At 50.4% G+C, this 18,060-nt stretch overlaps 1 protein-coding gene across 5 annotated transcripts in view; it reads left to right on the forward strand.

Annotated features, from left to right (window-relative positions):
* The window catches only part of NINL (ninein like), a 179,211-nt gene that overhangs the window by 143,365 nt on the left and 17,786 nt on the right, over window positions 1-18,060 (forward strand). For all 5 annotated transcript variants that reach the window (XM_064373519.1, XM_064373551.1, XM_064373615.1 and 2 more), the window contains 4 exons: window positions 5,402-5,534; window positions 7,252-7,328; window positions 8,266-8,549; window positions 10,647-11,723. In XM_064373519.1, coding sequence (XP_064229589.1) covers window positions 5,402-5,534; window positions 7,252-7,328; window positions 8,266-8,549; window positions 10,647-11,723 — 1,571 coding nt within the window. The remainder of the gene's footprint in view (window positions 1-5,401; window positions 5,535-7,251; window positions 7,329-8,265; window positions 8,550-10,646; window positions 11,724-18,060) is intronic.

Below are 18,060 nucleotides of genomic sequence, written 5' to 3' on the forward strand. Positions count from 1 at the left end.
TGGAGTTGAGTTTGGTTGATTATTAACAATACAGAAAAGTTATTTTCTCTATAAAGTCATTCACCACGTGGTTCCTTCATAGGCAGCTCCTGGTTAGGTTTTAATTTACCAAAAGTTAATTTATGCAAAACTCATACAGAAACATTTTTTTTCCACTATCAAAAACCCCAGTCCTTGACCCACCTGCCCCTCTTACTTCCTGGCATACAGAGGGTTAGGTCCAAACAAGTTATAACAGTAGACACTGGACCCAGCCGAGCGCTCAAAATCAGGAACGGCTGGGCATGTTGTGACTGTTTTTCTAACAGAACCTTGTATACCATTGAAAACAACATGGAAGTGGATGACTTTAGACATGGAATTCTCTCCAGGCAGCATTGCCAGGTGAACAGAGATAAGTCACATGCATCCACAAGTAACAGCCATTTAAGACCCTGTATAATCCTCCCACCCAGCAAAAATGAGAAAAATAATCTAAAGCTATCAGTAGAGCTTGTTTACTGTTCACTCATTCATTTCTCCTGCAAGTTAGCTTTGATAATAATTTTAATAAAAATTTTCAAGTTGGGCGACCGTAGTTTATAACTGTGTGAATGTGTGATGATCTGAAACTGACTTAATTTCACCCGCTGGATAATCTTTAGTTACCTTGGGTGGTGATGCCACAGCCCAACTGGTTTTAGTTACAGCTCGTTCTTTCCGTGTGTGAGTCGCCTTAGGACACGTTACCTCGTGTGGAAAATCCATGATTGTTTCTGGGGATACTGTGATGGTCATTGTTAAGTGACCAATCAGTGTGAAGTAACTTCACATGATTTGAAAGTTGAGCAGGTATTATGGGGAGAATAGCTGTCAATGAAGCTGGTAATTAATTCTTGGGCTTCCCTATAGCCAGAGAACCAGATAAAGCATTATTGTTCGATTTTAAGGATCTATTCTCAATTCACTCTGAATGATTTCCCTCCCATGTAAAGTGACACTGACTTAGTCCCTGCCGCACATTTCTTTGCAATCCCAGAGGATTGAGGTGAGCCCAAGCTTGCGTTCTCAGGGCTGTGCTTCTGAACCCTTCTTGTCGTGGTTTGCCTCCATCTGGGCACCCTCCTGTCGTTCCCTGCACATCTCATTCTTTTGCGAATCCTGTGTGTGGTGAGGGGTGCCGCCTTCCTTCTGACTTGACTGCTGTGTGTGGGGTTGGTGGGGCCTGCCGTGTGGGTGGGGTCCAGACAGTGCACTGCCGAGACTACAGCTGCATGTGGACTGCTGAATTCCTCCTCTTGTAGCTGCTGGAGCAGGCTCAGAACCTAGAGACAACCTTCCATTAATAGGTTCCTCTAGTGCCCTGGATTTTTCAAATTTAAATTCCTTCTTTCTTTAATATGATTCCGTTACTGAAAGACATGCTATTTTCATCTGGGGTTCTTTCAATTTTATTTTTTGAAACAGCAGAGATAGTTTTTGTTTAAGTCCTAACCTATTTATTATTTCCCCTTTCCTTTTCTTGGATATTTGTTGTCTGTTTCAAACTAACATCTAGAGCATTTAAGAAACTTTTTATATGAAAACAATTTCAAGCTTTCATAGTTGCAAAGTAGTGCACAGAACACCTGTCTGTGTACCCTTTACCCATGTGCACCTGTTCACACTTCACCCCATTGGCTCTGTCTTCATGTACCTGTTCACTGGTGTGTGTTGATGTAGATGTGAATGTGTAGACATTGTTATTTCTGAACCATAGTTTCAAGTAATTAAAAGGAAACATCAGCAAACCACAACATGAGACCATTTCTATGAAAAATGGGCAGGAAGAACACTGTTCTTCAAAATTATCAAGGTCATAAAAGACAAAGAAAGGCTGTGGGAATGTCTCAGAGTCAGGGACATTAAAGGAACAGGACAACTACAGGCAACACCTGGCCCTGGACCTGAGCCTGCCCTGGAGGGCAGAGATTCCCCACAGAATACTGGAGAATCCACTGAGAAAAGGAGAGAACACTGTGATCTTCATGAAGTCCAGGTTTTATTTACTATACCTTCTAAAGCCTGGTTCATAATAGATTTTTCCAAAAATAACATTTGATTTAATAAAAATTAAGACCCACTGATCAAAAGACACAAATGGGAGTAAATGTTTGTGAATTATGTGTTTCTCTGATAAAAGACTTGGATCCAGAATATATAAAAACTCTCCAAATATGAAATTACATAACCTAATAAGAAAAAGATGGGTAAGTACCCATAAAGTTGCTAGACATCATGATTTTTAGATAGCACATCTGTCTAGAGAGATGTGGGTTAGATAAGCACATCCTGACCCTTCACGGCCCAGCGCTTGTGTGCATGTCCTAAGAAACGCTTCCTCCGGTTCCGCTGGCAGTGCTGTGCAGCTTCCTGCTCCCTCAGGTGATCATGCAGTGTTCAAGGATTTTGTAGGTTGCTTATTAAGCCTTTGGTGGGCTTCAGATTGACACAGACTTTAAACCACAGAAATCTGCAGAAGCCACAAACAAGAGCTTTTATTTCCTGGAGAGTAAGTTCCCCAACACCCAACTGAAGAAGAAGATTTTCTCCATGGCTGAGGCACGCTTGTTAGCTTCACGAACTGCCATCGAAGCAACATGTTACCTGCTGGCTGAGTTGCTTTCCGCAACCTGGCATCCACCCAGGGCCTGGTTGTTTCTTTAATGTCCTTTACTCTGACTCATTTCCTTTCTTTGTCTTTATGACATTGGTGTTTTTGAGGAATGCTGTCCTCCTCGCTTTTTCATAGCAACAGTCTTGTTTTGTGTGTTTCTGATGTTTTCTGTTCACAGCACTGAGGCTGCGTGTCCTCAGCTGGTACAGCATGTGGGCGATGTATCCGGCTCATTGATGTTGCTTCTGATCTCCCGGCCAAGGTGTCACTGGTTTCACTGCTCTGTAATCACCATTTTTTCTCCCTTGCAACTATTAATAATACACAGTCAGTGGAGAAACACTTTGAGACCATGCAAATATCCTGCCTTCATCAGAATTTTCCCTGGATTTGGCATCACTGGATTTAGCATCTTGCCCAATTCCGTCTTTATTATGACGGTTGGAAAATGATTTTCCTGCTTAGCAGCCCCTCCACACCTGTCCATGCTGTTGGCATTCTATTCAGGCTGGAGAGGTCCTGTTTGTTCAGATCTAGTCATACATGTACCTATCACTGGTATGGACTCATGAATTCCCATTTCCCCCCAATGGTTTTTAATTATTTTGGTGCCCAAACTGTGCAAGATTTAGCAAGGGAGAGTCCTCGGCTGCCTGCTGTGCTGTGGCTCTGCCTTGCTTTGTTGAATGTTTCCACACTTGCTGGCATAATGAGATGCCCCAGGCTCATCTCGCACTTTGCCTGCACCTGCCCTGGAATCTGCCATTTGTTCAAGGAGTCCTGGTTCCTTTCCTGAGGGAATGGTTTTAGAGACAGGATCTAGGTGCCTGGCATGGTCCTTGCTCCTGCGTCTTGGCTGAGGACATCATTCTGGCCAGTCTGAATTCCAGAAGGATCACCCTGAGCCCTGCCCACTGTGTGTCACCTCATCTCTGCAAGCTCACTACTGGGGTTTCTTTGTATTTTGTAACAAGGATATTGGTGTCTTTTAAAACATTTTTTTCTTTCAACTGTTATTTTAGATTTGGGGGTACATGTGCACGTCTGTTACCTGGGTATGTTGCATGATGTGCCGTGTGGGCTGGGGCCTCCCTTCTCCATCTGGGCCTCTCCGGGTGGCCTCTGCAGGGCTACTTTGGGATTCCTCACAGCGTGCTGCTGGCAGCTGCTCCAGAGCAAATGTTCCAGCAGAAGAGGGTGGATGTCATGTTCCTGAAGGTCCCATGGCATCACTTCTGCTGCCCCCTAGGTCAGAGCAGTCACAAGTGCCACTCAAGTTGCAGGGCTGGTCGCCCAGGCACCAGCCACGTGTGAATGGGGCAGCATGCACAGCCCGGTTTGTGTCTACTTCCTGAAGGTCCACAGGACCCTGGGAAGTGTCTAAGAAAGTGGGCTAGAAACTCTGCCTTTCCTATCCCTTTAAAGAGCAAGTGATTGAGCATACGGTTAGGACGTAGTTCATTAAAGTGGGAGCAGAATTCAGCTGGCCACAAATGCGGATGCCTCCTCTGAAGCTTCCACCCCCACCCTACTACAGGTGTCCTGGCCTTCCTGTCAGCCACGCGGCCTCTACCTGCTCCAGTATCTGCTTACCATCATCATCCTTTCTTTCTGACATGTTCTCTGCTTTGCGGCATATGATCTGAAGCACATGGTTTCTTCTTTGGTAGTTAAAGCTGCAGAACCCTTTGCAAATTCAGCAGCAGCTGAGGAAGGAATCCTTACCCAGGCCTGACACGCACACTGCAACACCACTTAGGTTCCAACAAAGACCTGTAGCTTCTGATGGTGACAGTACTCTGCATTCTTTTTTTTTTTTCTTGAGATGGGAGTTTCACTCTTGTTGCCCATGCTGGAGTGCAATGGCGTGATCTTGGCTCACTACAATCTCTGCCTCCTGGGTCCAAGTGATTCTCCTGCCTCAGCCTCCCAAGTAGCTGAGATTACAGGTGTGTGCCACCACACCCAGCTGATTCTTGTATTTTTAGTAGAGACAGGGTTTCACCATGTTGGCTAGGCTGGCCTCAAACTCCTGACCTCAGGTGATCAGCCCATCTCAGCCTCTCAGAATGCTGGGATTATGGGATTACAGGCATGAACCACCGTGCCCAGCCGTACTCTGCATTTTCTACATTTCTCCTTAGTAGCCGCCCCACTTTTTTCTTTGAGCACCTCCCATATCTCCAGTGATAGAAAGTGATGTAGGGGCTAGGCATGGTGGCTCACGCCTGTAATTCCAGCACTTTGGGAGACTGAGGCGGGCAGATCACTTGAGGCCAGGAGTTTGAGACCAGCCTGGCCAACATGGTAAAACCTCATCTCTATGAAAAATACAAAAATAAATAAATAAGTTAGCCAGGTGTAGTGATGCACACCTGTAACCCCAGCTACTTGGGAGGCTGAGGCAAGAGAATCACTTGAACCTGGGAGGAGGAGGCTGCAGTGAGCTGAGATTGCACCACTGCACTCCACCCTGGGCAACAGAGCAAGACTGTCTCTAAATAAATAAACACAGTAAAAATAAAAAAATTTTAAAGTGATGTAGGGCATGAGAAAGTCAAGAAAGGACCCTTGTTGTTTGCTTAGCTCACAATGTAGTTAGGGACTTTAAATCCAGATGGTTTCCTCCTGGGAGCTGGGAAGCAGCAGGCTCCCACCTCACAGTGCACCTCACCTGTAGGGGACCCTCCTGGAGGCCAGCTCAACTGTCTCACTTGGCTGAATGGCTGCAGCTGCTAGAGGAGGTGTCTGGCTCTTTCCCCACAGGACCTGCAGGACCGCAATGATGAACTGCAAGCTGAGCTGGAAGGCCTGCGGACGCGGCTGCCTGAGAGCCGGCACAGCCCCTCATGGGGCCCAGGTGGGCGTGGACGGCAGCTCTCTGGACTCAGCCCAGCAGGTAGGAGCCTGTCCCTGGGAGGGAGCTGACCCAAGGCCTGCTATTGACACCAAGGCCCAGAGCCAGGAGAGGAGGGTGGAGATGGTGAAGTTGATGATGGTGCTGTGACCTGAAGAGAGGTGGTCTGCTCTGCAGGGACTTTGAAAGGAGGATACAGTGATGCCATAGGGCAACCCTGTAATACGGAAGGTCACCTGAAGAGGGAGGAGGAAGGGAGGCTGAGGGTGGGCAGCCCCAGGTCTGGCCCAGGCTGTTCCCACATCTGAGAGCTGGTCTCAGTGGCACAGTACTTGCTGAGACTCAGAAGAACCAAGTCCTGGCGAATGCGCTGGGGCCTCCCAGTACTCAGGCCTGTTCGGACAGAAGCCGGTGAATTTGCCCTTGCTGCATCAGGGTGATGTGGTAGCTGGCACCCTGCAAGTCTGAAAGAGGCAGGGAGGCACCAGGCACCCAGGGAGTGGTCCTGCCTGGCCAAGTGCCCCTGCGCTCCCAGCTGATGGGGTTGGGACAAGCTCCGAGCACCCAGAGGCCCCAGAACCCATATTGAAGTGTCTCTGGCTCCTCTGGAGAGAGAATGGGGATCCAGGTGCTGCAGCCACCCTTGAGGTCTGCAGTGCTCCTTTTGGAGGATGGGGTGGTCTCCACGCCCAACAGCAGCATACGATGCACATGGCTCTGTGTCCATTGCTGTGACAGGCCCATGGGAACCCAGCAGCCCCACTGTCGCCCCTCACTCCCCCGTCATGCCAACCTCAGCCTCTCAGAGATTTTGCTGCCATCTGTAACCCTGGGAGAACCTCAGAGTTCTCCTGTTGCCCTGAAACTGTTTACTCAATAGAACAGAAAAAAAATGTGTACCCAAAAGAGCCAATATGAGAACCTCCTAGGGGAGCCTAGTGGGGCTTTGGTGCATGTGGGGCCAACCTCCTGGGACCCCAAAGGCAGCCCCTCCCCTGCTGGTTCCTGGATTGGAGTCAGGCTCCCAAGCCACAGCCCCGACGGCTCACAGGCTCTCGGGAAGCTGCAGGAAGGAACAAGACCCTGTCGGCCACACATCTGGGAAACACACATGTCCCTGCACCCAGGGTGGTGCCTGTGGGTCTGTAGCCCCATTGAAGTCCCACCTGGACATCGCTGGCCATCACACTTCCCTGCCTGTCAGCCTCAGAGCCCTAATTCCAGCAAGGGTTAGTGGGTCAGACTTGCCTCGGAATCCAGCATCGTTTGTGTAATGCGATGATGAATAACGTAGGACCACCAAGAAAAGGCGGAAGCTGCAATGCATAGAATGGATAGATCACCTTCGTGCACATAGCTGTGGTCATCTGCACATCATCTAAAGCTCTGCACTGCTGGGGATCTGCTGTGCCGCAGGCCACCCTGTCCTCCCGTTTCCTCTGTGTCCCTGGCATCTTCAGGGAACAGGATTTAGGGTGCGGTAAATGTACTATGGCACAAAACTTTTAGGGAATAAAGGGGCCCCTGAGAAGCTTGTGGGGAGCCACCTCATCTCATCTCTGAGTGTTCTGGTAAATAATGGAGTGCTGACTTTCAGAATGCAGCAGCATCCTCACAGCCAGCTCTGCCTGCCCCTCACAGATGCCACCCAGATATCAGATTGGGGGGTTTGGAAGGGGCCCCCGTGGCACCCTCAGTGCGACAAACGGAAGTATCCTCTTGTTTGCATGCGTTTCGTTCCTGGGTAATTCTGCTCCAGTGAGTATAGAAACAGAGCTGATGGTGGAGCAAGTGAAAGAGCATTACCAAGACCTCAGGACCCAGCTGGAGACCAAGGTGAGGAGAGCATGGGGCTGTGGGGCCCCGGGGGAGCAGCTGCCGTATGTCAGGCAGCTTTACTCGACCACACTGACATTTCCACGGGTGTCTGCCCTGGAATCCTCTGTCTCATTGTGAGCCCTTTTGGTGAGGAAAGTTTGTAGGGAAATGCAAATAAAACTGACATGCTGCCCAAACCCTCTTTGGAAGGACGTAGGACATAGGCTGACTGATGGGGAGAGAATGGTGTGATGATCTGGGGTGTCACAAGGGAACACCTGAGGCAGTGCCGTGGCCAGCTTTCCTTGCCAGTCTGCAGGTGGGAATCAGTTACTGGCTGTGCTCCAAGCCTGAGCGACCTGGCATTTGCCCTCTGGTTAGCTCAGTGGCTTTGTGGCCAGGATCACTCTGGATAAAGCTGTCAGGATGAACTTAGCCCTGTTCTGTTCTTAGACTGTGGTGGTTTTTGAGGAACAGCGTCCACACTACTCCTCCATCTGAGTAGCGGCTAGATGGAGCTGCCTCTGTCCTGTGGCCATGCCCTGAAGGTCCCCAAAGAATTAACCAGAAGCTCTATTAAGCCCTGCCCACCCATGGTTGGATGGTATTCCTTCCACCGAGGGACCCCAGGCCATTCAGAGCCACCCCAAAGTCCTGTAAAGGTTCTATCCTCTGCATCCCTTCAGTGCTTGGCCAGATGCCCCAGTGAGCCCCGAGCTTCCTGTCCCCGCCTGCTACCCTGCCTCAGGGGGAATAGGTGACTCACGCCACACTGGGCCCTGGGGAGCACCAGTGGCGTTCATATCACTGTCCCATTCCACACGCCCTGACACCTTGGCGGGCCAGGACTCCGGTTTTTGCACATTGTACAAAGCTTTGTGTTTCTGTGTTGTGTCAGCAGCTAGGTCATTTTTCACAGCCTCCTGGTCCATGCTGCTTATGTTTCTCATTTTAGGTAAATTACTATGAAAGGGAAATTGCGGCACTGAAAAGGAACTTTGAGAAGGAGAGGAAGGACATGGAGCAGGCTTGCAGGCACGAGGTCAGCGTGCTGGAGGGTCAGAAGGCCGACCTGGAGGAGCTCAACGAGAAGTCTCAGGAGGTCATCCAGGGCCTGCAGGAGCAGCTGCAGGACGCAGCCCGTAGCCCCAAGCTTGAGTGGATGGGGCTGGCACCCTGCTGCACACAGGCACTGTGTGACCTGGCCCTGCGGCATCAGAGCCACCTGCGGCAGATCAGGTGTGGCCGGCTTCTTTCTGGATTTCAAGTCTGGGGTTTCTTGCCAAGAACCAAAATTTGAAATTAGACTTAGGAAACAACTCAGAATTGCCATGCCTCCTGACTGGGTGATTATCCTCTGGGCAGATGGGCGAGTCCCAAAAGAATAGGTCCTAGCATGAGGATTCCACCTCTAAATTTAAAGTACGCATTGGAGCATGGTCCGTGAAGCTGTTGGCTGTGTAGAAACAGCCTAGTGCTCTGTACCCTCTGCCTCTGCCGTGCCTGGCAACAGCATCGCCTCCCTCGCTCAGAACTGCCCACTTCTCCAGGGCCAGCCAGGGTATCATGCGCGGAGACAGGGAAAGGCCAGAAACCCTGAACAATGGGAAAGATTGCCAGGGGCGTTGGGGAGATTCCCAAAAAGGCTCTAGTGCAAGCAAGAGATAAGGCTTACAGAAAGCCCATGCTGGTGTTTCGTGTGTTCTGGTGTGAGCTACATGCGAAGTGACCATGTATGTTCTTGTTGGGGGCATCTGAGGTGGGAGAGGAAGTGCCTGGTCATTGCAGACAGGCTGCTCCTCAGCCGGCACCCCCTGTCCTATGGAGAGCATTGGCCCCAGCTTAGAAGAGGATGGGCTCTCCTGCCTTTCTGGCCAGGTGCAGTGGCTCATGTGTGTAATCCTAGCACTTTGGGAGGCCGAGGTGGGTGGACTGCTTGAGTTCAGAAGTTCAAGACCAGCCTGGCCAACATGGCAAAACCCTGTCTCTACTAAAAATACAAAAAATTAGCTGGGCGTGGTAGCAGGCGCCTGTAATCCCAGCTACTCGGGAGGCTGAGGCAGGAGAATTGCTTGAATCCTAGAGGTGGAGGTTGCAGTGAGCCAAGATTATGCCATTGCACTCCAGCCTGGGTCACAGAGTGAGACTCTGTCTCAAAAAAAAGTCATCTGGCCAAGTGCGGTGGCTCACGCCTATAATCCCAGCACTTTGGGAGGCCGAGGCGGGCGGATCATGAGGTCAAAAGATTGAGACCATCCTGGCCAACGTGGTGAAACCCCGTCTCTACTAAAAATACAAAAAAAAATAGCTGGGTGTGGTGGCACGCGCCTGTAATACCAGCTACTCGGGAGGCCGAGACAGGAGAATTACTTGAACCCAGGAGGCGGAGGCTGCAGTGAGCCAAGGTCATGCCACTGCACTCCAGCGTGGCGCCTGGTGACGGAGTGAGACTCTGTCTCAAAAAAAGTAAATAAATAAAACACGTCATCTTTCCATCCTGTGCCTCCCCGGGCTTTCAGCTGTTTCCCCTTTAAACCAAGAGCATGCATGGTAAGGTACTGGATCAGAGTCCCTGCAGACCCCACTGGGGACAGAGGGGCAGGCACAGGCAGCGCCCCTTCTCTCAGCATCCAGGCCATTGTGCACCTGATCCCCACCCGGAGCTGTCGGCTGGGAGGTCTCTGGCAGCTTGCTTCTGGGGAGCTGCTGTCCCTGCTCTGCCCGGCTCCCGATCTGCCAACTCGTGGAGGTGGAGCCCCCTCTGACCACTTCCTTGCTCCCCCTGCCCTGGCCAGGCATGGACCATATTCCTCCCTTCGGGGGTTGTGCTGTTGCCCGCCCTCACCTCACTTCCGCTGGACTCTCCCGTGAACCACCAGAGGTCCCAAGGCCCACAGCTTTAGGGATTTAGGGGGCAGTTTTGGCTCTGGGTGTCCAGCGTGATCCAGCAGCACCCACTGCAGTGTGGGCCACGTCCTGTGTCTGCCCTGTGCAGTTGGGTGCCTGCTAAGGACTTAGAACATAGCCTGCACTGCCAAGGGGCTGCTCCTAGGTCCTGCTCGGTGGCAGACATCTTCCATATGAGCAGTCCACAGGGAATGGGCTTGCACTTGGGCTTCCATGTGCAGAACCTCGCCCTGTGGTGCGGATCCTCTCTGGACTCCAAGGAGGGCCCCGGGTATGGAATGAAGCTGGGGCTGAGGGAGGCGAGGAGGGATAAAGAAAGCCAGCCAAGAAAGGAGGTCACGGCCATTGCAGCAGCCAGGCAGACTTTTCTAACCCGAGAGGGGCTGGGGTTGGCAGGGCTATGGAGTGTGACAGTTCTATTTTCTGCAGGAGAGAGGCCGAGGCAGAGATGAGTGGAGAGCCATCGGGGCTGGGAGCCCTGCCTGCCTGCGAGGACCTGACCCTGGGGCTGGAGGAACCACCGCAGGGATTCCTGTCACGCGGGAGCCGGAGGCCGGAGCAGCTGGAGCTGAAGAGGCCCCAGTGGGCGGAGTGGGGACCACCAAAGCCGCAGTCCCGTGTAAGCAGAGAGCACGCCCAGATGTGTGCATCGTTGGCCCTCGAGGAGGACGGGTGGGAGCTCGCCCGCGTGAAGCGAGTGGACAGGCTCCCCCGAGAAGCAGAGATGCTGCGGGCCCTGCCGAAAGATGGGCTGGTGGCAGAAAGTGGCCGGGAGGGCACACATGGACCTCTGCCATTGTGTCCAGGCTGCGGGGAGCGGCTACTGGCCTGGCCGGCCGCAGGCAATGGCGGAGAGTCCGGCGAGGCGGCAGGACCTGGGCCTGGCCGCAGGCAAGTCCAGGACAAAGACGCTGTGCAGAGTCCGGCCCCCGCCCCCGCTCCGGCATCCCACAGGCCCTCAGAGAAGTCTCGCGTGCAGCCCCTTGAAGTGGATGGGGGGACTGACTCAGAGGAGCCCGAGACTTTCTGCACCGGCACAGCGGGCCTGGAGCAGCCTGGAGCCCAGGAGCTGCCTCTGCTGGGAACGGAGGGAAATGCCTTGCCTGCCCAGCCAGGGATGTGGGAGCCACCCCTGAACTTGGCTACCTTGCGCAGGGGACAGGCTGAGAGCCCACAGGCCGTTCAGGAAGAGCCTGCGCAGAGCTGGAGCAGGGTGCGCCCAGTGGGGAGCCAGGGGCAGGCCTCGGAGGGGCAGGCCAGGGCTGAGGGCGCCCTGGAGCCTAGGTGCCACCAGCACAGCGTTGAGGTCACCAGAAGGTCTTCGCCGTCCCCCTTCCAGCTCTCAGACCCACGGGGCGCCGGACAGGAGCACCTTGCTGTCCTGGGAGAGAAGGAAGCCGAAATAGTGCTGGAGAGAGAGAAGGATGACATGGAAACCAAACTTCTACACCTGGAGGACGTCGTCCGGGCTCTGGAGAAACACGTAGATTTGAGAGAGAACGACAGGTTTGGTTTCTACTCATTCTTAAAACACAGAATTAACCCACTGACCACTGTTGTTAATGTCTGCCTGGCCCTTCCTGCCAACAAGCTCTCACCCCTGATGGGGTTGGCTGTGTAGCCCTCCAGCCTAGGTAGGGGTCGTTAGCCCAGCCCTGTCCCGGAATCCCACGGTCACCAGGTGCTCTGTGAGTGGGCAGAGGGAGGCAGGATGGCCTTGGCCTTTCAGGGCAGCCCAGCCGGCCCTGTGTCCCCGCCTTTTGGTCTTAGAAAGTTCTTGCTGCTTTTTTTTCTTTTCTTTTTTTAAAGAGTCTTGCACTGTTGCCCCTGCTGGAGTACAGTGGTGCAATCTCAGCTCACTGCAACCTCTGCCTCCCCAGTTCAAGAGATTCTTGCACCTCAGCCTCTCAAGTAGCTGGGATTACAGGCGCCTGTCACCACGGCTGGCTAACTTTTGTACTTTTAGTAGAGATGAGGGTTCACCATGTTAGCCAGGCTGGTCTTGATCTCCTGACCTCATGATACGCCTGCCTCACCTCCCAAAGTGCTCGGATTACAGGTGTGAGCCACTGTGCCCAGCGCTTGCTTCCAAAACTTTTTCATTGTTGTTCCCAGCAGAAGCTGTATACCCATTAAACAGTAACTTGCTAGTATTTTGTTGAGGATTTCAGCATCAGTTTTTGCATCATGAGGGACTGGTCTGCAGTTTCCTTTGTTGATCTGCAGTGTCCTTGTTTGGCTTTGGTATCAAGTAATGCTGACCTCCTAGAATGAGTTTGGAAGTGTTCCCTCCTCTTCAGTTCTTGGGGAAGAGAAGAGGTGGTGGAAGTTTTTATTTAAGTGTTTGGTAGAATTCACCTGTGAAGCCATCAGCTCCTGGGCTTTGCTATGAGGTTTTTGGGTTTTTGTTTTTTTTTCTTTTCTTTTTTTTCTTTTGCCTTTGACCCAGGCTGGAGCGCAGTGGCACTATCTCGGCTCACTGCAACCTCTGCCTCCAAGTTTCAAGCGATTCTCCTGTCTCAGCCTTCCAAGTAGCTGGATTACAGGCGTGCACTACCACACCTGGCTAATTTTCGTATTTTTTGTAGAGACGGGGTTTTGCCATGTTGGCCAGGCTGGTCTCGAACTCCTGACCTCAGGTGATTTGCCTGCCTCTGCCTCCCAAAGTGCTGGGATTATAGGAGTGAACCACCGTGCTTGGCTGTTAATGAGGTTTTTAAATTCCTGATTCAATCTCCTGAGTCAGGTCTGTTCAGATCTTCTGATTCTCCTGAGTCAGTTTTGGAAGATTGTGTTTAGGTATTTGGACACTGACATTTTTGAAGAATCAAGACCATCTTGGAGACTGTCCGCAGTCTCTGTGCCTGCCTTTCCTCGTGATGGGGTCCAGGTGAGGCTTCTCAGGTGGGCCACGTGGTGCTGCCTCCCTCTCAGCCCATTTCCTCTGGAGGCTCAGTGTTTCCTGTTGGATCTCTTGCCTTCCCTAGGGGATTTCTTCTAACCTTTAGTGACCTCTAGAAGTTCCTTTATGGCCAGGTATGGTGGCTCACACCTGCAATCCCAGAACTTCGGGAGGCTGACGCAGGCGGATCACTTGGGTTCCAGAGTTGGAGACCAGCCTGGCCAACATGGTGAAATCCCATCTCTATTTTTAAAAATACAAAAATTAGGCAGGCATGGTGGCATGTGCCTGTAGTACCAGTTACTTGGGAGGCTGAGGCAGGAGAATCGCTTGAACCCGGGAGGCGGAGGTTGCAGTGAGCCCAGATAGTGCCACTGCACTCCAGTCTAAAAAAAAAAAATCCATTAGTGAACTGTATTTAGAGTAAATTTCCTGTTTTTGCTTATCTGAAAGATGTCTTAAATCTTTCTTCATTTTTGTAAGGCAGTATTCCTGGGAACACAAATCTAGAGGGCTGCCCATCGGCCCTTGAAATGTCTCGTTTCTGTGTCTGGGACTCGGTTGCTGATGCTGCATGGTCAGCCTTCAGTCTGACTGCCCATACTTTATGTGTGTTTCCATGGACTCGGTGGCTTAAGACGGCACAAATGTGCACTCTTATGGTTTTGGAGGTTGGAAGAGTGAAGGGTCTCCTTGGGCCAGGAGTGAGGTGCTGTCAGGGCTGCGGGGCCATCCGGAGGCCCCGAGGGGAGCTCCCTGCCCTGCCTTCTCCAGCGGCCTTGACTTGCGGCATCCTTCCATCCCGGAAGCCAGCCCTGGGTGGCCGAGTCCTCCTCACATCACCTCACTGCAACACTGACTCTTCTGCCTCTGCTTTCCACTTCTAAGGACACTTGTGATTACGCTGGGTTCCTCTGGAGAATCCAGAATAATCTGCGGTCAGAGAATGAGCAGCCTTCATTCCCCCTGCTGTGTAATGTCACATAGTCTCTGTTAGGGGCCAGTATTGTGCCATCCACAGTAGGTATCTGACTTTTGTGCTCTGGCTGCTTCTGAGACCTCTGTCTTTTGTGGTTTTTCTTTGGTGTGCATTTCTTTCTTTTTAACTTTTTATTTTTATTTATTTATTTATTTATTTTTGAGACAGAGTCTTGCTCTGTTTTCCAGGCTGGAGTGCAGTGGCTCGATCTCAGCTCACTGCAACCTCCGCCTCCTGAGTTCAAGCAGTTCTTCTCCCTCAGCCTCCCAAGTAGCTGGGATTACACGTGCCTGCCACCATGCCCAGCTGGGGTGTGTGTGTGTGTGTGTGTGTGTGTGTGTGTGTGTGTGTGTGTGTGTTTAGTAGACATGGGATTTCCCCACGTTGGCCAGGCTGGTCTTGAACTCCCGGCCTTAAGTGATCCACCTGTTTCAGCCTCCCAAAGTGCTGGGATTACAGGCCTGAGACACCTTGCCTAGCCACTTTTTATTTATTTTATTTTATTTATTTATTTATTTGTAGAGATGGAGTCTCACTATTTTGCCCAGGCTGGTCTCAAACTCCTGGCCTCAAGTGATCCTCCTGCCTCAGCCTCCCAAAGCAGATCTTCTTTGAGATTACAGGTGTGAGTCACCATGCCTGGCCTCTTTTTAACTTTTTATTAAAGTGTGATATACATAAGAAAATGCATTTATATGTACAATTAGGAGAATTGTCAACAAATTGAGCACATCTTTGTTACCACCACCCAGAACAAGAGATAGAATTGACTGAAGTCCCCAGGGGTAACCACTTCTCACAGCGTAGATTCATTTTGCTTTTCCTTGTGCTTTAGGGAAAGGAATCATGCAATGTGTGCTCTTCTTGTCCGGCTTTCTTGGCTCAGCCTGTTTGTGCAGTTCACCCGTGTTGTTGCTGTGGTTCATGCATTTGCATTGCTGTGTGATATTCTGTTGTGTGAACATATCACAGTTTATTCTTGCTCCTGTTGATGGGTATTTGGGTAGTTCCTAGGTTTGGCTCTTAACAAAAGGAGCTGCACTGAACATTGCTGCCTGTGTCTTTTGGAGCATTATGTTGGACTGTACCTAGAAATGGGATTGTTGTGTTGTGGGCATAGGTGTAGTTTTCTTTTTGTTTATCCTACTTAGAAAACATTGTTCCAGCCAGGCACGGTGGCTCACACCTGTAATCCCAGCACTTTGGGAGCCCAGGAGTTCAAGATTAGTCTAGACAACATAAGGAGACTGTTTTTACAAAACTTAAGAAAAATTAGTCATGGTGCATGCACCTGTGGTCCCAGCTATTTGGGAGGCTGAGATGGAAGGATCACCTGAGCCTGGGAGGTTGAGGCTGCAGTGAGCTGAGATCATACCACTGTGCTCCAGCCTGGGTGGCAGAACAAAAAAAAAAGAAAATAAGAAAGATTTTCCCTGTTGTATGTATGGATTGCATTAGTGTCTTATGAAAACCTCTCAGCCATTACTATTAAAATATTGCCTCTCCTCCCACTGTTTTCTTCAATTAGATGCATGATATTAGATCTTTTTGCTTTCTCAACCTCTCTTTTATATTTTCCATCTTCTCTCTGTATCACATTTGGGGTATTTTTTTCCATACTTCTGTGTTCCAGGTCACTATCTCTTTCATTCAGCTCTGTGTAATCTGCTTTTTAACCCGTTCTATGAGTTTTTATTTTGACATTGACTTTTTGTTCATTTCTAAAAATTCTGTTTGGTCCTGTCTGATCATTGTCAATAGTTTCTTGTTTGTTCATTGTTTCTTTCTGTCTTGTATTTATGCAAACATTTCATAACACTTAGTTTGTATCTAACGGTTCAATACCTGCAGTTTCTAGGGGATTGAATTCTGGCTTCTGGCTTCCACTGTCCTTTATGCATGGCTTTGCTCCATGTATGTTCTGGTGATCTTTGATTGTGAGCTCATATTTGCTTGATGTTAACCTCTGAGAACGTACGGAACCTTATGTAGGATGCTGTTGCTTTTGCAGAGAAGTGGGAGGCTACTAAGCTGGGACCATCTGAACCTCCTTCAAGGGCCCTGGCTGGTGCAGGTGTCCACAGTGCAGCTTCTCCATTCTGCTGATAGCAGTGCTGACATAGGCATTGGTTGCAGGGTCCCCCCCAGCTTTGTATTGCATAATGCTCACAACTTTGGTTTCAGCTTCCCGGATTTTGTTTTGTTTGGAGACTCTTGGAGGTTTCCTTTTCTTTCCGTGAGGGCAGTCACGGAGCTTAAAATCAGCTTTGTGCAGGATCTAGTTGTTGGGCAGTTGTGCGGCGGATCGCGGGAGCAACCCTCAGCTTATCGGCCTTGCATCAACTTGTTCCCATTCTGGAGTCAGAGCGATAGTTTCAAAACACAGAACTCTCCTGTTTCACTCTCCTGCTTGAAACCCTTTGCTGCACTTAATTCCGATGGCTTCTATTTTTCTCTTTAGTTCTTCATGAGATAAAATGAAGGCATATGAAGAAGATGCTTATGTTTACTATTATAAGCGTAATACATAAAGTAGACTGGACACGGTGGCTCATATCTGTGATCCCAGCACTTTGGGAGGTCTTGGTGAGAGGATCACCAGGAGTTCAAGACCAGCCTGGGCAACATGTCCACACCCCATCTTAACCACAACAAAAATTAGCCTGGCATGGTGGCGCATAACTATTGTAGTCCCAGCTTTTGTGCCCAGGAGTTCAGGGCTGTAGTGAGCCATGATTGTGCCACTGCACTCCAGCCTGGGTTATAGAACGAGACTCCATCTCAAAGAAAAAATAATACGTAAAGTGAATATGGTGAGATCATGTGGCTTTCAGTATTTTCAGAAAATACTGAAGCTAGTGCCATGTAGAGGCATATTGTGGAAATACACATTAGTCTTACCAGTCAGTATTAAGAATCCATCCTCTGGGTAGCAAGTGTGGGTTTTAAGCTGCCTCACTAGTGATTTTTTTTTTTTGAGACAGAGTCTCACTGTGTCGCCAGGCTGGAGTGCAGTGGCGCAATCTCAGCTCACTGCAACATCCTCCTCCCGATTCAACCGATTCTCCTGCCTCAGCTTCCCAAGTAGCTGGAATTACAGGCACATGCCACCACACCCAGCTATTGCATTTTTAGTAGAGACAGGGTTTCACCATGTTAGCCAGAATGGTCTCCATCTCCTGAGCTCGTGATTTGACCGCCTCAACCTTACAAAGTGCTGGGATTACAGGCGTGCGCCACTGCGTCCGGCCAGTGACTTTTTTTTTTTTTTTTTATAAAGACAGGGTCTCACTGTGTTGCTCAGGAGGGTCTGAAACTCCTAGGCGCAAGCAGTCCTCCTGCCTCGGCCTCTCCAGTAGCTGGGATTACAGATGGATGCTGCCACACCTGGCTCCCATTAGTGATCTTCATTGATAAATTGCTCATCTGTCAAATCAGTGGCATTACCCAAGCAGAGACTCTCTGAGTTGTAAGAGAACAAAGATGGCCCCAGGCAGATTTGGTTCACATGGTGGCTGTTTATCCCTGCCTTTTCCCACTTTGGGATTCACCTAGCAAAGGTTTCTCTCCATGCATTGATGTGGGCATCTTCTTAAATTTCTCCTAGGGCTGGTGTCAGAGTGGAGAATAATGGGTGGGACACTTGTCTAAGAGGGAAATCTGTCCCATGTATCTTGGCCTTCTGATTCCTGTGTTTCTTAGCCCACGCTGAGTACACTGCCGGGGGATGAGTACCCTGCAGTACCTGAGGACTCACGCTCAGCACTGGCACCCAGGACACACACGTGTTTGGCGAGAGGCCACAGATGCAGGAGCAGATCAGCTGTAAACTCAGTGTAAGCAAAACCCAAGGTGCTGAGTGCATTTGTGACTTGATGGTGTGGCAGTTTAGAAGCTAAGATAGCTTCGTTTTCTGTGGCTTGGCTCTTGGAGATGCAAGATGTTAACACCTGGTGCAGGAG

Source organism: Aotus nancymaae, unplaced genomic scaffold (genome assembly GCF_030222135.1).
Source record: "Aotus nancymaae isolate 86718 unplaced genomic scaffold, 86718_ANA_hifiasm-v0.15.2.pri h1tg000001l, whole genome shotgun sequence".
Taxonomy (NCBI): domain Eukaryota; kingdom Metazoa; phylum Chordata; class Mammalia; order Primates; family Aotidae; genus Aotus; species Aotus nancymaae.